A 25554-nucleotide genomic window follows, 5' to 3' on the forward strand; every position below is an offset into this window, starting at 1 on the left:
GCTTGCATGATTTGTTATATCAGCGAAAAATATGGCGATTCAAAAATCAGAACTGTAACTTGACCTCTGGACGATTGCATTTCAGGATGCGACTGATATGTGGTTACTTTGCTTGATGGGACAAACTGACTGGATGTTGTTTTCTCATATTTCCTGATTAAAGATCGTAGTTATATCACTTAATATGAAAGTAGATGCCAATTGATAGTGGATAGTGTTATTATCTTAATATTGGCAAAAATCCATATGGGACTGATACCCTTGAGGCACCATATTTGAAGCACTTTTGAATTAATTCCATGATTATTCGAATTTCACGCAGAATTATACCTTCAAATGAATCGAAGTATTTTTGTTTACGTTTATTCTTCACACTCGTAAAAACAAATTGTCTGTTGATCATTAGTAAAGCCAAATAAATGCAAAAGAAAAACATCGTCTGTCAAGTGCGTCAATTTTCATCTTCCATAACAAAGGAGCTAAGAAACGAGTTGTACATTTTTTATTAGTTTGCATATAAAAATCAGTTTTTTAGTGATAAAAACATCTGTAACTCTAAGAACGTATGTATTACTAGTGATCTGATGCTTACAATGGTACTTATTTATGTTTTAATCAAATTTTTCGACCGAAAACTTTTCGTCAATTTAGGCTCATACAGTTCCTAATTATTTTCAGAACGAAAACATGGGATCCGAAATTAAATCCGATAAAAAGTACATAGTCTACACCGAAGCTGAGCTTGGAAAAGCTGTCGACATGGCACGTAGAGGTGTATCTATCCGGCAATCAGCAAATTATTCTGGCGTTCCAGAGGCCACTGTTCGGCGGAAGCTGAAACAATCAAAGCAGCGTTCACGGGGGAAGCCAACGATTTTGGCTGCGGAATGATGCCCAAAGATTGAAAACATCTGTTGGATACTTTCTTCAGCTGTCTGGCAGACCTAACCCTTTTACTGGAGGAATCCCCGGTCGTAAGTGGTTGAAGCTGTTTTTACGACGCCATCCTGAAATATCTCAACGCGTACCGAGTGCTTTCTCGAAGCAACGCACTGCGGTTTCGGAAAAAAAAACAGATAAGAAACTGGTACAGTGTATAAAACAGCAAAAAAGGTTATCTTCCGTTTAATTCCACTTAATACATTTTGGTATCCATGACAGATACGTATTTCGACTACAATGTGCAGTCTTCATCAGTGTCATTCCCACTAAAGAACTTATTAAACTCTAACCCCCTTAAGTACGCATCTCCTAGGTAAAAAAAAGTCAAGATCACAGGTATATAAATGAAACTACAATGTGTTGAATCGGAACCTACCTAACTAATAAAAACCAAAGATTTAAGTAAACTAAAGGAGAAAAATCTATACAACTCTCTAATAAAGAAAATCCCAACAGTGTAGTTAATTCATTTATAAACAATGAAAAGCTACAGCAAGTTCTTGCGAGCCAGAATGTGTGTTCAATATGGACGAATCGGCAGTTATGTTCACACGAACAACGGAAACTCCGTGAAGGAAAGTTGTACCGCTTTGTTTGCGGCCTACGCCGCCAGGACGCTTGCTCCACCGTTGATTCTTCTCCCTTACAAACAACGTCTTTCGGTGGAAATCGCGCGGAGTGCCCCACCAGGTTGGGCTGTTGGAAGAAATCAATCAGGATGGATGACTCAAGAAACATTTTTTTGATTATTTGAAGAATGTATTTATACCGTGGTTGAAAAAGACAGCAATACCGCTACCAATTATTGTTTTTGTGGATGGTCATTCCTCTCACGTATCGTACCAGACTGTTGAATATTGTCGCCAGCGTTGCCAGATTATTTTCTAACTTATCGGTATCAAATGTTTAAAAAAAAATCGGTATTGATCGGTATTTACAATATAAATTAATTTTATATTTTTGCCGTTTTGAAGCCGAAAATTAAAACTTATGGACTAAGTACGGAAAAAATGCTTTACAAGAGAAGTCGGAAACAATTTCCGGGGAATGTTTGAATTAGCTTGTACAGGAAGTCGAAAAAACTTTCAGAGAAATAATTAATAAGCTCTTCTGGAGGAAGTTTGAATAAAGTTCTAAGAGAAGTCTGAAAAATATCCTGGATATAGTAAAAAAAAATATAATGAAACTTCAGGCAAAAAATTGAACAAACTCTCGGAAAAAATCGGTTCACACATCCAGAAGAATCCAGAAAATAATCGGAAACTATAAAAAAAAAGCTGTAACAAAGATTGCTACATCGGAAACAATAAAGAATTCTTGAAGTAGCCAATTCCAGGGGAAGCCAGAAGAAGCTCAGAAAAACCTTCCAATAGAAGCCGAAAAAAAAAACCTACGGAGAATGTCGTCAGGAGAAATATCCAGAAGACGAAAATAAATTTCTGGGAGAATTCTCTAGACACATTCGGCAAAAGTTTAATTGAACTTCCTAGAGAATATGGAGGAAACTTCCTGGAGGCGCTGTAAGAAACTTCCTAAGGTAGATTGGCAGAAATTGTTGGAGAAATTTGGAAGACATACGGAACAGTTGGAAGAAACTTCATGGAGTATTTGGGGAAAAAATCCGGAAGAAAGAGATCTCTTTAATTCTTTATCCAGCAATTTTCATAATATTCATAAAATATCCCTGGAGACACCGCAATATCCCTGAAGTTTTCGGAACATTCTGGAAACACACTTCGGAATATCCCATAATTCCTCGGAACTCCTTGAAAGTTCCTGTCATTTTTCTGAAGTTAATGGCGCTGTTTTGAAGTTCTCTGATCATCCTTGAAGTACTGGAAAACCACAGGAAAATCTCTTCACTTCTTTGAAGGTCTCTTGACTTTCTTGAAGATTTCAGGACTTCTTAAATACTCTCAGAATTTTCTAAAAAAATCATGGAACATCAGCATTTTTTAAAGGTCTCGAAACTGCCATTATAAAACATGGACCTTCCCTTAAAATGTTATCACAATTTTCTAATATCCATGTTACTGTTTGTATGTTGCATGAACCTCGCTCATGAACTTGGCTGGTGTTTTTTGGAAATTCCCCAAGTTTTTCGGAACGTATTTAAAGCTTCAGAAACTCCCTTGACATTCATTGAACTGTTCTGATGTTCTCAGAGCATCCCTAAAGTTCTCGCAATGCCCCTGAATCAAATGGAACTGTCATGAAAACCATTAAATTTCCCTGAAGAGTCCCGGGTTCTCGAATTTTAACAGGTCTTACCCTTACAAATCTTTAAGCTTACCCATAAATTCTGAAAAGTTACTGAAGTTTTCCTGAACTGCAATAAAACTGTGGAAGCATCTTGAAGCTCTGCGGATGTTGGAAAACTAAACTTGCGGGAGAAAACGGAAGAACCTTTCGAGCGAAGCCAGAAATAGCTTCCAAAGGGAGTCGAAATAACTTTCCGGTAGGAATCGGATAATAACTTACGGGGCAAGCTAGAAGGAACTTCCAACTTCAGGAAGTTAAAAAATGAACATTTTGATGGACCTATTTGTTCACTGAATAAAAATATTTTCAGATTCCCAGGAATTACCGAGATGAGCCAGCAGCTGTTTCTCGATTCCTGGTTAGTCAAAAACGGCGAGGAAATGGAAACATTAGCCGAAAGAGTGTCAAGCATAAGACATTTTTAGGGATGAATATTTTTTGAGAAGGCTCAAAGAATTTGAGATATTCCAAAAGCTTAAAGTCTCTCACAATCATCATTTTGAATTTTCAAAAAATCGGTGTTAATCGGTATAAAATCTCATAAATCGGTATTCTGAGAATCCTTATCTGTATACCTGTATCAAGTTCAAAAATCGCTATAAATACCGATAAATCGGTATATCTGGCAACGCTGATTGTCGCACGAACCAGATCTCTCTGATTTTCTTGTTTCCGAATTCGACACAAGTACTCCAGCCATTGGACGTATCCTTTTTTAGACCATTGAAGGTCCAATGGAACAGACATCTTATTGAGTATCGAACCTTTCATGCTGGTGAGTCCTTGCCAAAGCATGAAATTGCACTGCTTTTGGAAAAAGCGGTTGATAATATGAAGAACTTGAAACCCATACTTATAAATGGTTTCCGCAAGTGTGGAATCGTGTCATGGGATCCTAATGCGGTTAACTATCAAATGCTTCTTCAAGAGCAAGATAAACCAAATTATGAGAGGGACGGGCGTATTCAACCGGACAAAAACAGAAAACAGCGAAACTATTAAGGAAAACAATTTACTGCGGAGTTTGGAATCGCACCTCAAGGTTGGACAGCTAAAACTATTTGAGAAACATCAGTCAGCTTTGATTTGGCCGGATTCTGCAAATGATACCAACCTGTTCTATGTTTGGTAGCAGATGAAAAAAAAAGGCAGAGTCGATTTCTAATAAGCATGATAATCAAACAGACGGTTTTTATGGTTTCGGAAGTGATAAAATTGAAGGTACCAATTCCTTAATATGTTTTTAGAAGTACCTGATGGATTAATTATAAATATTGATTTAATTTTAGATGATGTCAAGGTGGGACAAATTTCAGATCATAGAGAGCCCAAGCAATGACGAATCCGTCAGATGTACGGAAGGACAAGAAGAAAGTGATAAACCCTTCCAATGCTTCCGGAGAAGCATCCAGATGAGCATGCGGAGTCAGAGACATCACACGACTTATCTCAATCAGGTTTATCTGAGGAAAAGGAGAATCTGTTCAACAAAGCATTTTTCTTGCCACAAACAACACCTAAGGTGCCAAAAGCTGCACGTAAGCGTCCCCGTCCACCGGCTGTTGTTACAAGTGAAGAATATAAAGCATGGTATGCACAAATGGAATCGAATATGGTAATCATCCAAGTTGAACTGAAATAAAGATCATTTAAACATTTAAAAAAAATGGAATCGTAAAAGCAGAAGGAAGAACAGATTCGAGCAGAGAAGAAACTAGAGAGGCCAAAAAATCTGCAGCTCTAAGGGGCCGTCAAGAGTCTAAATCTAAAGCTGCCGATATGTATATTACAAAAATTTGAATAAACAGTAATTAATTGTTTAATTCACATCATTTTGTTCAGAGCAATCAAATAAAGAACACTTTGCGTCAATCAAGGCACATTGCGAAATCAGTGCGCCAAAATCAAGAACATAGGAACATTGTTGATAAATCTATGTCTACGGCATGGTCTTAATCTGTTCCTGAAAGGCCAAACTCATTAAATAAATAATATAATGTTATATACCCGCTACGCATATAACAATCAGGGTTGCCACATTTATTTCTGTATTATTTTCTGAGAAAATCTGTATATCTGTATCGTAGGACTAGAAATCTGTATTAAAAACCTGTATCAATTAAACTGAAGGTTTAGTAAAAAAAAATGTATTTACTCTTCAAGTAATTTATTCGGTATTCTTTAACGTATTTTTGATGTAGTTATCTTGTTGGAGAGGGCATTATTTTCCTTTTTAATGGTTTGATTGATCTCGTCATACTGTGACGAGTTTAAAAATTAATGTAATGTTTGGTTTTTCAGTTTTTGTCGAGTCGGTAGGCATGTTGTTTCACCAAGTTGAAACTAATTTATTTCTCCTCTTATATTTTCCACTGAAAGCCTATAAACGTATCTAATAGAATGCACCATACACACATTTTTAATTACACTACAGAAAGAATAGTGACCTTTTGAAAATTTTATTAAAATTTAGTAATCCAGATTTTATGGTGCTACTACAGAATCAGGGAGTGTGAACAACAGGTTAATGAAAAGTTCAGAAGGTTACCCGTCCAACGTTTTAAAATCCTTTTTTTTTTCCTTGAGTTGTTTTTCCGTCGATCTTGTTTTCCGTACGGAGTACCAATGCTACCGACGCCAGGGAGGCAACAGCTCCCACACCTGGACCTTACCTATCGACCCATCAACTCATGGACCGGGGACCAACGGCTTTACATCCACCGACTGGGATTGAACCCTGGCCTTTTGGGTTGAGAGACAATCACACCACCGGCACCGCTCTTAAAAAAACCTTTGAAAACAGATAAATAGAATCCGAGATACAGCATTTTGCAAAAGAATCGAGTTCATTTCCAGTGTGGTGCTCGGAGAGCTAATGGAGATTAGGAAAAACAAATGCATATTATTGTATTGATTTAATTTTAATTTAATTTTTTGAGGTTATGTACGAGTCGAAATAACAAAACTGAACTCAAAACAATTCACGTTTATCTTTTCTCAGCCGAATGATGCTTGTACATGGTTTTGTTGAACTTCGCCTTCAAAGCCTCCGTCAATTTGACATTTGATGCTCCTCCTTGGGCTGATACATAGTTCTTTGCTTTCAAAATGGAGTCCATCATCTGTGGGGCCAATCGATTTCTGGATTTTGATTTGTTTGCATTGTATAGTGAAAATATACGTTCCACGCAAGCCGAAGAATGCGGTACTATCAAAAAATGTTGCACAAACAATCGAAGCATTGGATATGAAAACTTTCCATCACGCCTCTTGATATCCAATAACTGAGGCCAAGTCACATCTACGCCGGTCAATTTCTGGTGCATAAGACTCGTTTTCAACAGCCTGAATTCGTTGTCCACCTCTTGTCTATTGGCTGCTTCAACAAAATGCGGAAATTGCCGCATCAAATCGTTCAGATTTGGCAGCTTGATGAAGATTTGGGGATTTATCAAGGAAGCAGTTTTAATAACTGGATCACTGAAATCAAATCGCTTGGAAATCTGCTTTACAAGTTCAGTATAAAAGTCCCGACAAATTGTTTTGAAAGTCAATTTTCTTGCTTCGTCCAATCCGCTTTCGGCTTCTTCTGCATCAATGCCAACGTAAACAGCTTCAGGCTTCTTCAGAAAGTTTTCGAAATCTTGTACATCAAGGTTAGCGTCAGCGAAACTCTCGACATAATTTTCCCAACACAAGTTTCCCAATATAATGAACAGCAAAGTTTTTATCTCGTTGTAAATTTCGAAGAACTGAGAACTTTCGGACTGAAAAGTGCGGTTAACGTTGTTGATGAGCGGCAATACATAGTTGAGGAACAGCATTATCGGTTTTGTCATAGGGTCATTGAGATGTTTCAATATGCGATTGGCCGATTGAGTGTGCTCATATTTAACTTGGAAGGAAAAGAATAATTTGAGCTCGTCAAATCTGTCAAGGTTTCGTTTGATAACCGCCTCTAGAGAAAGCCATCTCGTAGCGGACGGATGGAGGATCTTCAACGGCTTGAGGTCAACAATCTCCTGTATAGTTTTAAATTCCGCAGAACGTTTCGGGCTGCTTGACAAATAATTATATATGTCTCGCATAAGCTGTTCCATGTATGCTGGAATAGTTTCACACGCGTAGCTAGCACACAATGCTAAGGAATGACAAGTACATTTGATGTGGATCATATCCGGGCACTCCTTTTTAAACAATCGCATTACAGAATTGTTTCGTCCCATCATCACAGATGCTCCATCCGAAGCAAATCCTTTGAGCCGTTCCTTATAGTCTATGTTATCTGAGACAAATTGTGCAACAATGGCAGTGTGAAGCGTTACATGATCAGCACACTCAACTTCAATGGTAGTATAAAAAACATCTTTAGCACAAAACGACTCTTGATCCATCAACCTGACTACTATTGCAAGTGTTTTGTTACTACTTAGATCGGTAGACTCATCAATAATGATGGAAAACTCGTTGTGTCTCATCTGAGCGACAAGTTCATCATGCTGAGTCACCGCAATAACCGACTCCACAACTGATGCTGTTTTTGTTCTCCCCAGCCTCAACTTTTGCAACAACTTTGGCTCGATAGACAAGCCTTTTAACACTTCGGCGAGCTTATCAACAGCAGCGAAGGCCACGTTATGTTCCAACGCCCATGAACATATTTTAAGCTCAGCCTCGCTGATTTTATCTAAGGAGGGAGAATCATACATTTTTGACTCTAACACCAGTGGCGTGTCCAATCTGGCTGCTGCTTCACGGTGGCGTTTAGTGTTTAAGTGGGTTATCAAATTTGATTTTCCACCACGAGCGATGCCAAGTTTGTCTAGGCAGATTTTGCAGAATGCAAACAGCGTATCATTTTGGTACTTCTCGAAACACATAAGTTCCGGTGAATCAAGCCATTTTAAAGAAAATCGTTGAATTACCTTTGCTTTCGGTTCTTTTAAGGTTCTGCCTCTTTTCCTTTTAATGATTTTTGCGGTTACAGGAGTAGATCTTGATGATTCGTCTGAATTATCAGCATATGGTTGACTGCCATTTGACACATCTGTCGATAGACCTAAAACAAAAAAAATTAGACGACAGTTTTTACTTCATACAAAGAAAATCTACCACTGGTTTGTGTAGGTGCTTCACTGAAACCCGGCTTTTCCAACGAGACAGACCCAGCCACCTTGGAGGAACTTGAAGGAGCGTCTGGCGCGTCTATTTAATTAGAATAAGGTTAAAATGGAAACACTATATTGGTAACAATTACTAACAATAATTAAAACAATAATATCTAGATTCCTAAGATATACCTGAACTTTCATCCGATGAATAACCAACGGAAAGATTTGATTTTTCTTCAAAATTTGCATGCACATCCGATTGTTTATCGGGATCGAGTGGAAACTTTCCAGCGGGTGTTGCGAAATTACCTGTTTGCTCCTTCAAAATCGGACTGCGTCCTACTTGTTCTTTTTCGCATGCCTTCAGTGGTACGATCGACAACTTTCCACCTGCTAAGAAATATTATGAATTAGAGTGAAATTCACAAAAAAGCTATAAATAAGCTTACCTTTAGAAAAATATGACTCGATTGTCCTTTTAGACATTTTTTTTTAAAGCCTCGCGAATATTTGTTGGGGAAATTTAATCGGCACTAAAGCTTTGATTCGACAAATGTAAAATGTCTTCCGGATACTTACGAACATTAACGTATCCACAACGCAAACGCAAGACGCAAGACGTGCTGTTACTCTTTACTCTTACGGACAAATCCCATAAGCAAACCGACTGTTTCTCACCCTTTCACTCCCCCAAAACATTTCAGTAACTCTCATTGATCATAGTCCATTCTATGCGCACGAGTATTGATGGTGCGAAAGAGAGGATAACAATAACAAACCAACATTTTTGTCAGGAGCGAAAGTGAGGATAACAAACTTCGCACTTGATAACGGGATTACGCAAGTGTGCGTATTATAAACGTCAGAAACGTCAATGTGCACAAGTGAACCAACATTAGTAAAAAAAGGTACATGAATGTCATAGTCAAGAAGGTTACCAGTAGAAGAGCAAAGTTTATGTGTTTCATAGGTAGTAGGTATAGGCAGGTACGCACACTGAATTAAATTCACAAAAAAAAATTGACGCAAAGACCACGAGAATCTGTAAAATCTGTATTTTAGCCAATAATCTGTAAATCTGTATACACAGAATCTTGGTCATTAAATGACCCAAAAATCTGTAAAATACAGAATAATCTGTATATGTGGCAACCCTGATAACAATATATACAACAATCGATCATTATGGATTTAATTTATAACATTTTTATAGTGCGTCTAATAAGGAACATTTTGCGTCAAATTAGGAACATAGGAAAATTAGTGCGTCATTATATGGCACACGACGAACGATATCAACAGTCATTTTTTCTCAACAGTTTTTAACAAGTTCGTCAAGTTTTATATTTTTCTCCTATTCTTGGATGTTACAAATAGTGGCAGGCAAAATTTCAAATAAATTCATCGCGTGTTGATTTTTTAAATCAACATTGAATTTGATATTTCCTTAACGTCAACTATGGTGCCTTCACGGTATGCGATTTTAGGCAGTGCACTTTCAATATATTTTTCAAAATAAAATCTAAATTAAAAAGTTAGAGCAAAAAAAACTGTTTATGAATCATTCCGATGCTACGAATTTGAGGATTTGAAATTTTTTTAACTTATGATATACATATGACGACAAGGGTACTTCTTTACCTATTCTCTTCAGGGGTAAATGAAATCATTGATTTGTTTATTGTATATTGTATTGTACAATCATTGAGCGCACCCCCCCCTGACGATAAAAAGTAAAGAAATGCCGAACCGGAATTTCCCCTATATCAATTTGGATAAGTTTCCATCATTAAAAAAAATTACAAAGGTATCGTTTCAGTATAACGGAGAACAAGTCATTCACCATTCCAATCGTTACCCTAAGGGAGTGTTCATTTCCCCCAATGCAAGCATCGATCACACGATTTCCTGTCACAGATTTCGAGTTTAGATGACTATTTTATCCACCATGTGGCTTGATCCAATAATGACGCTTAAAACTAACCTAGCTGCAACCACCGTGTGCCGCAGAGAAATTAAATATGGACCTGCAGGTAAACCGACGATGGCCACCGCGGCGATGTTGATCTCTTACCGGCCACACCAAAAGGGCCAACGCGAATGGTCGTGCGAAAGTAGAACGGCCCGCAATTGGTACCTACCTACCAACCTTCACTTTCCGTTGGAACCGGAGAAATGGGAAAGTTCAGTTCTCACTTTCATCCGTGAGGGAAGCAAGAAGGTAGAGTGCTGCGTGCTGCGTCTTTCAATGAAATCACGATGACTGCAATGTTATGCTACAGCATCCATGTTTGGACCGCACAGGCAATCATTACAACAACGTCTGGTGAAGGTCTCGTCTTCGTCTTCGTCGACTCAGCTCTGACGGCGGGTGTGCGCGCACTCGTGTGTTCGATAGCTAATTAGTTTGGTCACGTTTTTCTTTCTCTCTAGCCAACCTATTCGTAGCTATTTTCGTCGCGGTGGTGGAGGGCTTGCACCTGAATAGGCTTCGATGTCTGGGAAAAGCTGTGGTTGAGGTGGTTCGCCGCGTTTTCCATAGTTTTTCGGATGCGCTTCTGCGTGCAGCCAATTTTTATGTAACGTTTACACTTCTACCAGATTTGTACCTTTTGCGGCAAATAAGAAACCGGCAAACAGCGATAGCATTGTACCAACCTGAGCTGACTGCGCGGTTTTTGTCCTTAGGCGAGCGAAGAAATTGAACTACTTTGGAATTTGAATTGTCGTCGTCGGTGGCGGTGACGGTTCACGGTCAATCAGGCCAATCGGATAAGGTCAGTGTTTCCAAGTCGTGACTTTCGCCTCTCCGAAATGGAACGGAAAGCTGAAATGCAAACCACGTTGGAAATCAGTGCCAATTTTCTCATAACAAAACATCCAAATCTATCAACCTGCGTTCAAAGTTTTGCACCATCCAGAAATATGCTTTGTTTTCCATCGGATGAAGATCCATATTAATTTCTCTGACCGGCCGGTGTGTGAACGATGGGGGAAAATCATTCACCGCATTTGTTGCCAATTCTCCTTCGTCGTCACTTTCATTAATCGATTCGTTTCCAATTTCATCGTCCATTAATTCACGCACACCTTGCAGCTTACCGTTGTCGGCACTTTTGTTTTTTTTTGCTTATTTTGCTTTTAGGTATCTGTTTTTGACGTTCATACTTTGGAGTTAACTTTAGTGCTATGATGATAGAGGCTTGTCTTTTTTAGCATACGTATCATTTCCTCTTTCATAGCATGTAACTAATTTATGGGTATTATGGGAAATGCACGAAGATGGATTATTATGCTTTTTAAAAATTTTCATTCACCTATGGAGCAATGATTTTGCGAAAATTCATTTATAATAATAGAAATTCATATAAAGTAAGAATGGCTAGTATCATCAGTTCTTCACGGCCTCAGTTAGCCAAAATTGATATGGATTTCACTCAAAAGTGACATTTACTCATATACGTGGACAATTTAACTAAGTCTCTGAGTAACTTAACTTTTTACGATTTTAAGTGATATCGTTCTCAATTTTGATTTGGTCTAATCGGCAGTGCACCATACTCTTTGAAATGCATCGTGAACGCTCAAATACCGTCGGACGGGGCTTCTTTTGCCACTTTTTTGGTCCGCAATATCCGAATAAAATAATTAAAGTAGATACCAATAGAAATGCCTTTATAGTGTTCAATGTGAAGCATATGTACAACCAAGAATCATTGTAAAAAATGCTCGCCGTTGATAGAGAGGCTACTTTGGACACATGATAGATTTTCAATTTTTTTTTCTAATAAAATCAATTCGGACCGAATCAATCGACATCATAAACTCCATCCAAAAACAAACAACCCAAATCAGTCAAATTACCAGTTTAACCGACAAATTCATCGATTCTTGGTATGGTGGAGATTTAATATGAAGTAACATCAGCTCTCTTTTGTTTACCTAGCCGTAACATTGCTATAAACAATGTTCACATGAAATATTTGGCACTATCCGGTATTGCGAATGCTACTCCCAATAGGAGTTTGTGAATGTTTTTACAAGTTTCAACAACGTTTTTGGGTTAATTTATTTAGAAGGTTAACCTCTCCTTACCAATCTGGCTGAGGCCTTGTTGTCCTCTGCTGACCGAAGAAGTCGGCTGCACTCTACTCGAACCATGGCCATACTTCGCCAGCCTCGTAGTCTGCGAAGGATCCGCAGGTCGCCTTCTACTTAGTCGATCCGCCTTGCCCGCTGCGCGCCTCTTCTTCTTGTTCCTGTTGGGTCGCTTTCTAGAACCATTTTCACTGGGTCGTCGTGCGGCATTCTTACGACGTGCCCAGTCCACCGTAGTCGCCCAATGTTTGCAATGTAAATGGTTCTCCCAGCAGCTGGTGCAATTCGTGGTTCATACGCCTCCTCCACGTTCCGTTATCCACTTGCACTCCACCGTAGATGGTACGCAACACTTCTTCTTCTTCTTCTTCTTCTTCGCATTTCAAGCTTATTGCATATCGCATATTAGCTTATTGCGTGCTTTCAACTTATAGTGCGAAACCGAAATTTTTGTCAGTGCGAACCTCAGCCTGAGCTAGGTTTTAAAAACAAACGAGCAAACTGACGTTTGTCAGAAAACAAGCAGACCCAATCCTGATACCCGATCCAGGTTGGAACTGAATAATAAACGAATTCGCTATTAGTGTTCTAGATGCACTTCCACAGTTATCAATTGAGAGCTTTCGATGCCTGTACCATTTTTGCATTGGTATAATTGTGTGGCAAGTCTAATTATACTTCTATGGCCCAGGGAAGTCGAGAAATTTTCCAACCCGAAACATTCCTAGACCGGACCGGGAATCGAACCCAGCCACCTCCAGCATGGTCTTGCTTTGTAGCTGCGCCTTTACCGACTGAGCTAAGGGAGGTACGCAACACCTTCCGTTCGAAAACACCAAGGGCGCGTTGGTCCTCCACCAGCATAGTCCAGGTCTCGTGGCCGTAGAGGACCACCGGTCTAATCAGCGACTTATAGACAGTCAACTTCGTGCGGCGGCGAATTTTATTCGATTGGAGCGTCCTCCGGAGTCCAAAGTAGGCACGATTCCCTGCCATAATGCATATATGAATTTCTCTGATGGTTTCATTTTTGACGGTCACCAGTGAGCCCAAATACACAAACTCATCGACCACCTCGATTTCGTCAACGTCAATCTGAAGTCGGGGTGGGAGGCTAACATTGTCTTCCCCAGAACCTCTTCCTCTCATGTATTTCGTCTTCGATGCGTTGATGGCAGGTCCAATCCACCTAGCCTCAGCCTTTAGTATAATGTACGTGCCATGATGTCGATGTCACTGACGAAGCCAAGAAGCTGGAAGGCCTTCCTGAAGATCGTGCCCCTCGTGTGTATCTTATCACACCTTTTAGCACGATGTTAAATAGCAGCCATGAAAGTTCATCACCTTGCCGTCGACATTCAAAGGGACTCGAGAGTGGTCCCGATACTCGAACAACGCACATCATTCGATCCAGGTCGCGTTGACTAATCGCGTCAGTTCATCCGGAAATCCGTACTCGTGCATAATCTGCCGTAGCTGACCTCGATCGATTGTGCCGTATACTGATTTGAAAATTGTATTCGCACGTTGTTTTCGCGGCACCCATGAATCCCGCCTGGTATTGCCTCACAAACTCTCTTCCGAATAGTGACAGGCAGCGGCATAGAATTCGGAGAGTTCCTTGTAGACCGTGGTCAGCAGTGTGATCGCGCGGTAGATGCAGCAATCCAACTCGTCGCTCTTTTTGTAGATTGAGCACACGACATCTTCCATCAACTCCTACCGAAATTCCACTTGTTCTGATCATAAACGGAGTAGCAACCACGATATCCACGGTTAAAAAAGACATATGTATGAGTTAGATCTGGATTAGTATGGATAGTGAATGATAAACCCACGGTTTTTTTTTTTAAAGAACCGGATCATCGGCTCACCAGAGTTCAATAACAATTTCCCTGTTCACAGATAGGAAAATGAAAAGGATTCAGGCAGGGTTGCTTCCACTCACTTGCTATAAAAATCTGTTTTCCGGCATTATGAAATCATTGGATGTTATAATGATAATTAGTACTTGTAAGGGTTGATGCATATATTATGTCACGCTTTATGGGGGGGGGGGGGGGGTCTAAGATTTTGTGACAAACAATTCATTAGGTATAGGAAAAACGTCACGATATGAGGGGGGTAAATTTCTCCTAGATTTAGCGTGACATAATTAATGCATGGGCCCTAAGCTACATAAAAACTGTCAATATTGCTTTCAGAGTGTCACAATAAGCGATTTTACGATTCAGGAGCGCTCACTCTGAGTGAACGCTCACGAATCATAAAATCGCTTATAGTGACGCTCTGAATGCGAAATGGACAGGTTTTATGAGTCAAACACATCCTCTTATTCTAACATACAAGTACTTATTATCATTATATCATCTAATGATTTCATAATTCCGAAAAACACTTTTTATAGCAAGTGAGATAATCAATAATTCCTGAATCCTGGATTCAGGACTAGCTGACAAAAAGGATCGATTCAGATTCAGGTTGGTTCACCTCCGCATTTGCAGTATACCATGAAGATGTCATAGGGATGTTTCAAAAATAATGTATTCTATCGATAAAATAATTCATGTTTAGATTCAGATATTCATCATAGGAGCTCTTGCATTGTGAATATAAAGCCTCTTTCAATCCAAAACTGTTCTTATTAATTAATTAATCGTTATTTTCCACCGGTTGCTTCTACCTAATGAAACAGTGAGTGTAACGCCAAACTTGATATTCCATTTAGTTAAAATCCAACGAATGTAAAAGAGCTACTAGTTTCAAATTATCAGACCTCTTCTATTTGGCATGGATCCAACAAATATTGGATGAAAATGTTATGAATTTTTTCTGCGTTCACAATATTCCAAATTGTAGGTAGTAGGTTTAAGTGATCCAATGAACAATTTAAAATATTCGTATCACCTATTTTAACCGATTCTGACCCGTTCTCCCAAGTGGTTCATTTTAGTATGAGTGACCTGAGTTTTTAAAATTTGAGTAAATATAACTCAAAATATGAGTTTTATCCAACGGCCGTGTATTCTCTCTGCCATAATAGAGTATGCGCGTTATCTATACGAACGATGAGAACAACTCAAAATAGAGTTGATTTTGACTCAATTTTTAAATAAGCGGATTTCTCGCGTCTCTTTTCAAATGGACCAATCTACATTGATCGATTATCTTCATCGACTTTTTATTTCATAAATCAAGCTGAACATTGCATTAGGTTCTAAGTAACGTTGATCGATTCTCTTCGTCGACTTTCTCTTTCGTTAACTACTTGAGCACAAAACCGTTTGTTGTTGCGTTTGTCGTATTAGATACACATCCCTGGCAAGACTAGTACTCACTGAAGCCACCACCGATGTTGGTAGTGTTAGTGTTGACAACACGTTTTTAAGCTACACTCATGTGAGCCGCGTGGTCATATCGCGTTAAAAGTTTTTACCTGTATAGTAATCCTGCTATCACATCAAATTCAAGTGCACTTAATTTTTAGGCAACGATTATTCATGTTCAACACAGTAAACAGCGCCTATGACACAACAAAGATTAAAAAAAATCCTTCCCGCCACTCGCGACAAACTTTCCTAACAACTTATCACGCATGAACAGGACCAGGATTTTTCGCCTTCACACAAAGTATATGGGGATGACATTCGTGTCATAGATGTGATTAGATGCTAGATAAAAGCTTCTTCCATCGAACTGTGTGTCATATCCGGAAATATCTTAACACGATCCGAAGAGAAAGTCGACGAAGAGAATAGATCAATGTAGATAGGACGTATTCAAAAGTGACGCGAGATTTGTTTGTCCGATTAGTATTGTAGTATGAGTATTGTTTACTCAAATTCGTGAAAACGAAGGTTGCTCTTCGGCGGAATAAATTAGATTGGGAAATCAAAGAAAACTATACCCAGTCTTCCGTTTTTGCCAATTTGAGTGAAGGACAAACCACTCAATTGTTAGTACCGTAAAACGGGGTATCTTTGATATTGCGGGTAACTTTGATAGTATAATATAATGATTAAATTTACTGTCTGCCTTTTGCTGAATTAGAGACTTTGGTTCCATATTGTAGATTAGGGTATTTCCGTTAATATCGTATGTAGTTTTTACATATTGCATATTTTACAAACATTTATAAAACAATTTTCGTGTTTTACGCCTGTTTGAAAAAAAAAACACTCAAACGATCACTTATGAAATGTATTTCCGATATAGCTATCACAAATTCAAAATTGTATTATTATGTTTTCTGATTATATACTCATTCAAAGTTTCATATTTCAATAACTAAATTGTTTGGGTTTCACGCATTTTTTTCTACAATCATCGAGCATTATCAAAGTAGCCCCAAATCAAGATTCTGATGTTTGGTCGCAACACTAAAAAACTAAGTTAAATTCGTCAATTTTCGTTAAAAAAATACTAACAAATTAATTCTAGGATCCTCAGTACTTGTTAAAAAAAAAAATGAAAAGATTCATTGCTGTACAAAATATTTCTCATCGGTCGTGTGCACACAAAGTGAGAAAATTTTTCCTCTATTTTCTACACGGCCGTTGAGTCTAACTCATATTTGAGTTCAATTTTTCACAAATTTGCATAAACTTAAGTCACTTGACTGAGTAAAATTTACTCAAATATAAACCAGCTCAAATTTAGGTTTCGTTTAGTCAAGTTCGCAAAAACATAGATTACTCATAGACTGCATAAAATGTTTGTCAATTTTCCAGGAAAAACATTTCGAATATGATGAAAATCGATAGAGTAAACTCTTCACATCTCGATGTCCACTAATTCAATATCGAGTTGTAGAATCGTAGTAAATCTGAATTTTATGGCTAATGTGATAGCGATTTTGTATGGGATTGTTATTCCATATTTCGGTGGTCCCTTCAATATCGATTTGTAGAGAGTTCACTGCACTTCAAGACTACGTGGAAAATGAATCTAACTCATGTTTTGAGTATCATTAAATGAGTAATATTTTCTGAGCTTTTGCTGCTCCAATATAAGGAAAATCGACGAAAATTTCACTCAGTCTAGGTGTATACTAATAGACTGAGTGAAAACTCTCCAATTTTTTTTTTTTCATATTCGAGAAGATTTTCCAAGATATGCTCGGGTAATTTTACTCATTCTATTGCCGCGAATACACATGGGCATTATTTGTATACTAAATTATGAGCACATCCATGGTCACACTTGTATAGTTTGTGTATAGTTGTTATATAGTGCTCATGATTATTATACAAATTATGCTCATGCTCATAGTTTGTCATATAAGTGTATCCGCGGCAAATGAGTGATATACGTTTTTGTGAATTTAAGAGAACGATACTCAAATATACTCAAATTGCTGTGCAGTCTATTAGGGCAGTGAACTCTCTACAACTCGACATTGAAGGAACCATCGAGTTATAGAATAACAATCCCATAGGGGAAGTTCATTAACTACGTAGACAGTTTTTTATGATTCCTGCATCCCCCCCCCCCCCCGGCGTAGACAATTGTCCATACCCAATTTTTGAATTTGTATGGGTCATGGGTTATTGCCAAGGTGGGATTTCAGAAGTTGTGACCGGTCATGTATTAAATATAGCAAAGTACGCTACGATGGGAGAGAGGAGGTCCAGTTTGTCCAGGAAAAAAAAATCCCGACTATGAAAAGAAAAGATTGGATTCACTCAACCCATTGGTACTACTCCTAGACAGTAAAATTTTCGTCAATCAGTAAGATTTGTTTAGAGTTTCCACAAAAAAATATTCGCTGTGCACACAGCAAAAAAAAAATGTAATATCGATCAATGTAACTCAAGCTGATGTATGAAATAATGATGTAATAGCACAAAGCAGATACAATATTACATCAATGGATGTAATTTTGTTCGCAAAATCGATGTACATCGTATAACGTTATATTACACAACCGATGGATTGACCTGGTTGCAGCAGTTTGGATGTAGTATTCAACAACTTTTTTTTTCTGTGTACGGTTTTGCGATTTCAGGTGAACAACCAAACAAATTTGAGGAAATCTCATCGGCCGTGAATATTCGAGTTAAAATTAATGACATACGTTTTGCAAATTTGAGTAAATGGATCTCAAATATGAGGTAAATTCAACAGTCGTGTTCAGCATGCGCGTTATACATGCTGACGATATTATAGTATAGCTCTGCAGTTGCTAGTGCTCACCAATAGGTGGCTATCTACCTTTAAAAGGGTAGGTAAAGTTAGTTCGACTGGTGATCAAATTTGTTGATATCGTTGATAGCAGCTAAAAGCTATATGAAAATAAGTTTTGCCTTCACCATTGAAATGAAACCATAATTTGATTTCACTTTACAAGTAGTGTAAAAGCGATGATGAATCAGCCTGTGGTTGAAAATCTCCTAACTAAAGGGAAATCAATTAATCAAGTAGTGTAAAATGGCATGATTTAACAATCCATGGGCTTTTAGAAACAAAGATACTGGATTGTTGAAATAATAATGATTTCTTTGTGCAGCCAAAACAAAATGAAATTCTTATTCATTTTACGTCAAATATTACGTTTAAAATATTTTTTCTGCGTGTACTAGACCCTCTCTAATAGCAACCAAAGGAATAATATACATCAGAGGCGCAAGGAGTTGGTGGGACAGGTAGGACATGTCCTACGTACAAAAAAATCCTGGATGGGGCAGACAAAGCTTCACCCGACCCATGGTTTCATAGAGAACACAGTTAAAATCCTGAATTAATCCTCCAATGAATTAATCTGACTCTTCTTACAAACAGAAATTCTGGCTAAAGTGCTCATACGATGCGAAAAGATAGATGAATTCTCAAGTGATTTAAGGTAATTTTGGCTACAAACTGGGGCCAGGGTTTCCAAAACAAAACCGATTGTGGCCAGTATAGTCCTGAGCTCTGATTATTAGTACTATTGAAATGGATTTTAAATTCTCATGTCATGTGATGGATTTTATTTATTACAGGCTGCATTTAGGCTCATGGCATTTACTAACTAGAACATGTTCCGGCCATACATCTGAAATGTTTTTGAAAATTTATATTAGATCATAGTACCTTCCCAACAAACATTGCCAGTTTAATAAGAGCTTATTCAGGCAAAATTACACTTCTTCAGCTAAAAAATAGCTTATTCAGCTTTTAATCAGCTCCAATTGTTTGTTGGGTTGTCCCACGCCCACCCACATCTTTGAAGGTGGACGCACCTCTGATATACATGAACATCACAACATCAAATTTAGTTTTCGATTTGATCTCAAACGCTGCTCGGGATGGTTGTCTCGCCTTGCCACTTTTAATATTTGACGTGCCGATTTTCAAAAACAAATCATTGCGTGTACAAAATTATATCATCACGTATGGTTAAATGCTGCAAAAGTATTGATATATACAGTGAACTCTCTTCAACACGATATTGAAGGGACCATCGAGTTATGGAACAACAATCCCATACGAAATCACCGTTACATTAGCCATAAAATACATTTTAACTATGGTTTTATGACTCTATAGTGAACATCGAGTTGTGGAGAGTTGACTTATGGTGGTAAGCTCCAACTGGTATTATCGTCGCATTAAATCCCGATCAAGATTGTCCGGCTGCTTTAATGTCGACTTCAGAGTTAATCAACACGATTCTAAGCAAACACTTTGCGGATCATCGAAACAGGGACGGGATTAAAAGTAAATCTGCGTTGGAGCTTACCTCCATTAATTTCGATCACGAAATATTTTCACTGAAAACGAAATTAACTCAGAGAGTGAGTCACTTTTACTAGATTTTTTTACCATGTGAATGAGTAAAAGTAACACACTCTCTGAGGAGGTTTCAGTTTGTGATGTGTTCTTTTCGAAGTTTGTACCATAAAACGTTTGAAGTGGCATCATAAGTCAGCCATAATTATGGTAATTTGTGGATTCTATCAACCTTGTCCTTGATAATGCACACGGTAACTCCTAACAACTCAAAATTGAGTAGAAAATACTAATTTCAGAGGGAAGTATGGCTACTCAAAAGTGAGTAGGCGCACTTTTATTCACTTTGTAGTAAACGACGTTCTCGAGCAGAGTGAGTCAAACGCACTCTGTGATATTTTAAACCAGGAAGTTTATTTTAATTTTTTAATTTACTTTGAATTGAAATTACCTGCTCCTGATTCATTTAACTGGAGCTAAAGACGACTGAAAACAGTTTCCGCATGCAATTAATACTTACCTTAATACATTTCGTCCGGTGTTATAAAATAATTCACCGTTTCTTAGAGCGTTTGCTCCGACACGGCTGGTGTTTTTATCTAGGTCCCGGATTTGGCTGACTGAGTGGCTTTTACTCAGTTTGCCATTTTCGTTTACTCAGATTTTGCCAACCTAATGCATCAGACGAAATTGAGTACGATCGAGTCACCCGGTGAGTAAGCTAATGTAAGCGTGCACTCATATGTGGCACGATTCAAAGCTTTGTAGATTTTGTGTCATCGTAGTTTATTGCTATTGTTATTGAAAATTATGCCTTCTCTCATGAAACAGGTCTTAGAGGGCATCAAAAATACACGATTTTACTTAAATTGCGTCACCAAGAAAAGTGAAATCATTTTCAAGAAGACTAATGCTGCGCATACACTTGTACGGCAAACTATGCGCAACATTAACAAGAGCATTTTTTGTATAATAAAATATGAGCACATTCATGGTCACACTTGTATAGTTTTTGTATAGCGCTTATCATTATTATACAAAAGAATGCTTATGTTCATAGTTTGTCATACAAGTATTCGCGATATAATAATGTTATATTCATCAAGTTACTTGTACGTTTGATCTGTAAAAAATAAATCGCTGGGTTCGTCCGGGATTTGAACCCGGGACCTCTCGCACCCTAAGCGAAAATCATACCCCTAGACCAACGAACCCGTTGAAGATGCAGTGAAGAGTGTACGTTCCAAAATAACAATATACCTTAAGGAGCATATCGATCATCAACTTTCTTTGGCAGCAATTTTTGTGAGTCAATACAAAGGTGAATCTGTGGTAATGTACTGCTGTTCATCGCAAGTCGGTCCCATTTGCGTGAGAGTGATACTATCAGCAGATAATGTATCAATGATGGTATTGTTATTATCCATGCCTATTCTTTGAGATAAGGTTCGTGATATTATCATTATCAATTAGAAGGCGCATAATATATTGATTACCATTTTGGGAGCCCTGTTGCATCCCCTTATCATCTTATATTATCATGCATACCGAAAACCTTGTCATAGTGCAAAAAAATGGTTTGTATCAGAAAAGAATCAGCCAAACTACTACAACGAACCATACAATACATATGGGTTAGACCTGTTCATTTTAACAGAAGTGTTCGGGATGCACCGGGTCAACCGTGATTACTTTTCGTCATGTTAATTTGAACTTCTGTGCAAGTTTTCAGCAAAATCGGTGATGATTTAGAGGTGCTTCAAGTTAATTTATGTTTAAAAGGTAATTTACGGCTTATAATATTTGTATCTCGAGACTGAAACAACGAAAACTGCTGTAACTACTTTACTAGCAAAGCTTAATGTGTTATCTACCAACTTTGTGACCAAAGGTTGACTATTCAAAGTTATTTTATTGAAGTTTGACTTAGTTTCATGCTCGAAGATATCTTGAAAAGTGAAGAATTTTAAAGTATTTGTTCTACGAACTTTTCATCCATATGATATAAAAATGTGTAGTTTACGGCATAATGTTCTTTATACTGTTCTAAAAATTTTGTTCAAACATAGTTTTCGTGTAGAGTTGTAGCTGAGAAAATTTTCTATAAGAATGGCTCTCGAACTGTTTTGCAGTTCAATATGGAAAAAGACTAGAAGGCAATGAACAACAATTATTATTATTATCTCTATTTAGGAGATTTTCAGCCGCAAATGAACAACAAGTTGAGAAAGTAAGTAGTAGTAATTTACATGTAAACTTCAAATGGCTTGTGCGAAGTCTGTTTCTAACCAAATAAGTTGTAACTTTGGGAAGCTAATCAGGACCCGATTTGAAACCATTTAAGCACTGTGGAGCGAAAAAGTCAAATTTAGCATCAGTCTAGTAATTACGTTTGACCAGGTGGCATCCCGAACACCTCTGTTAAAATGAACAGGTCTAATATGGGTATTAGGGTGGGTCATTGTGAACATTTTTAAGAGCAAGGCTTTTTTGGTTCCATTTGGGGTCCCAACCAGCTGTGCAACATTTGGGGACGATTGGCTGTTGCCGAAGAAAGCTTGATGCTAGAATGCCTTTAAAAAACTTATAACTGCACGGAGAACAAATTCGTTAAGTTACTATAACAATCCTAATAGTTACTTTTACATGGAAACCTATAGTTATTCCAACATTAATTTGACCGTCAACTCAATCATATGTACCTAATAGATTCAACTGTTCATCTTATACTCAATTCAACTATAACTTTGATCAATTATAACAACCGTCAAATGTAATTTATTTATATAATTCGGTTTCAATTGATCATCATAAATCCACTTACTTTTAACTTGTGATGCGTAGAGCAGGCGATAAGATAGCTGGCTCTCACGCAGATGAAGACGGTTCAAATCTAAGTTGAATGTTCTTGTTCCCTTTTTTATGATATTGCAGTTGTGTTTTTGAGATCGATAAAGAAACAAAACAAAATTCCTTAATATGTCGATAATGAAGAGCAGCTCATTTTATAAACATTGTAAAATTTTGCTTTCCTAACAATAGTTTTCTTGAATCAACTAAAGCATAGTTGTATTTTGAAGTTTGACGTTTGTTCATCTACTGAAAAATATAGTTGAGCCAACCGAGGAGCCAACTATGAACTATAGCTGTTGCTCTCTATATATACTATAGTTTCGGGTTATCTCTAAAACAATTGAAAAATATAGTTATTTTGACCGGAAAATTAATTACGTCTGCTATAATTTGTTCTCCGTGTGTTCAAAGATCGATGTATCGATCTCTTTTCCTGCCAACACTGCCAGTGTACCAGTGAAAGTCAGATTCCAAACTAAAATAGCTTCTTATCTTATCGATTTGGTATGTTCAGATGTTTTTTTTTCATAAACAATTACTCAATCTCATATGCGTAGTAACGGGGCTTGCTGTATGAATATACACGGAGAACAAATTATAGCAGACGTAATTAATTTTCCGGTCAAAATAACTATATTTTTCAATTGTTTTAGAGATAACCCGAAACTATAGTTGATTTGACTATATATAGAGAGAAACAACTATAGTTCATAGTTGGCTCCTCGGTTGGCTCAACTATATTTTTCAGTAGATGAACAAACGTCAAACTTCAAAATACAACTATGCTTTAGTTGATTCAAGAAAACTATTGTTAGGAAAGCAAAATTTTACAATGTTTATAAAATGAGCTGCTCTTCATTATCGACATATTAAGGAATTTTGTTTTGTTTCTTTAACGATCTCAAAAACACAACTGCAATATCATAAAAAAGTGAACAAGAACATTCAACTTAGATTTGAACCGTGTTCATCTGCGTGAGAGCCAGCTATCTTATCGCCTGCTCTACGCATCACAAATTAAAAGTATGTGGATTTATGATGATCAATTGAAACCGAATTATATAAATAAATTACATTTGACGGTTGTTATAATTGATCAAAGTTATAGTTGAATTGAGTATAAGATGAACAGTTGAATCTATTAGGTACATATGATTGAGTTGACGGTCAAATTAATGTTGGAATAACTATAGGTTTCCATGTAAAAGTAACTATTAGGATTGTTATAGTAACTTAACGAGTTTGTTCTCCGTGAGAAGTTGAAAATGAGTCAAACGTTTTTCAACTTCTATTCGATTTTCATACTGCCGTACTCTAACGGAACTATTTACCTACCTTCTTCTAAGACCATTCTCTAGGGGCATGAAGTAGTTCGCCTCCTCGTGGTGTGCCCTGGAAACGTTAATTATCGAACCCAAGGGAGAGATATTGCGGCTAAACGAACTACAGCAGAGTAAGGACGCTGGAGCCCCATCCAGCTCGTCCCAGGAGGTCGATAAGCCTTGCACAAACCCTCGTTGTGCAAAGGCAGGAGTGACACCGGGTTCTTAGAGTGCTAAGCCCACACAGCTGGTAACCGGTCACATCTGACAGTGTTCTGGCTATCACGTCTGCTCTAGAACTCAGGCGAACAATTAACAGCGAACAATAAGAGGAAGGCCCTGCACAGCTGCTCACTGTGCAGTAGCAAGTGTCACGTCTGTGACGCACCACTAGTGTGATGCGCCATAGCGCAACCGGCTACCTCCAATGATGCAATGCTTTCGGGCGGTTCCGGGGAGGGCATGGGCCAAGAGCACAGGGTAAGGTTTAGTGGGTCGGGAGCGCTACTTCTCCCATCCCCACACCCTGAGTTATCTTCTCAGGTGTCTGGGAGCAGATTTCCCCCTGTATAAAAAAAGACCATTCTCTAGCTAATTGATTATCACACTAAAGCTTCTAGTTAGATAGCATTTCCAACCAACTCTGATGTTTTTAATGTTGACTATTTGGGAGGCGCTGTTCATTATAAAATATATAATTTCGAACTATCATTGATACAGAATGAATCCCCATCTCTATAATTTGATAGTTTCACTCTTAGATGAAAACAATCGGAGGTTTCTATCTCTCCTTTCCCTCATTGAAACTATATCATTTTTTCTATCATGATAGATGGGATAGGGTTTTTAACATGATAGACTGAGAGATAATCTATCAAATAGAAACTTACCGCTGGGATAGGCCTCTATCTGACAGATGATATTATTACCATTTCTCAGATAATTTTGATGCCTGTGAACGGACACCATACGGTACGTTGTTCAGGTGGAGTCCACTTACCTTATGAGGAAAGATTTGTTGAAATTGCTGCAGCTGGCGTATCGGATAAATTCAGTATTTTTACATATTACTCAATGTATTTACAACTTAACGTATGACCTTAGTAGCAAATATTTGTGTAACGATTAGCTCATTAAATGAAGGTTAACAATTTTGATCGTATAGGTCGAAATAGCTTTGTGCACTTTTTTTTTTTTTTTGACTAGTTGATATCAATTCACTTAAATTTGTTTTTACTCAATTGCCTACATAAGCT

General features: G+C 37.8%; 1 protein-coding gene and 1 non-coding gene across 2 annotated transcripts; both read right to left on the minus strand.

Annotated features, from left to right (window-relative positions):
• Nucleotides 1–778: 778 nt before the first annotated feature.
• On the minus strand, nt 779–7913 carry LOC135711776 (uncharacterized). The gene is made up of 2 exons (XM_065234742.1): nt 6899–7913; nt 779–834 (listed from the first exon to the last, which is right to left on the minus strand). Exons 1-2 carry the CDS (start codon nt 7911–7913, stop codon nt 779–781), a joined length of 1071 nt encoding a protein of 356 aa, XP_065090814.1.
• Nucleotides 7914–21265: 13352 nt separating this feature from the next.
• TRNAP-AGG (transfer RNA proline (anticodon AGG)) lies at nt 21266–21337 on the minus strand. Its single transcript has one exon. It is a non-coding gene; the product is annotated as a tRNA-Pro (tRNA).
• Nucleotides 21338–25554: the final 4217 nt, after the last annotated feature.

The sequence above is a fragment of the Ochlerotatus camptorhynchus genome, unplaced genomic scaffold (genome assembly GCF_037179485.1).
Source record: "Ochlerotatus camptorhynchus isolate MF236.1 unplaced genomic scaffold, CSIRO-AGI_Acam_v1.1 ptg000442l, whole genome shotgun sequence".
Taxonomy (NCBI): domain Eukaryota; kingdom Metazoa; phylum Arthropoda; class Insecta; order Diptera; family Culicidae; genus Ochlerotatus; species Ochlerotatus camptorhynchus.

Excerpts from the sequence above, each read along its gene's own strand:
- LOC135711776 (XM_065234742.1), bottom strand. The coding sequence starts at position 7,913 with ATGTATGATTCTCCCTCCTTAGATAAAATCAGCGAGGCTGAGCTTAAA. Across the intron at positions 835-6,898 it reads CATTATATTGGGAAACTTGT|CTTCCGCCGAACAGTGGCCT; the intron begins GTTGGGAAAATT and ends TGATTGTTTCAG.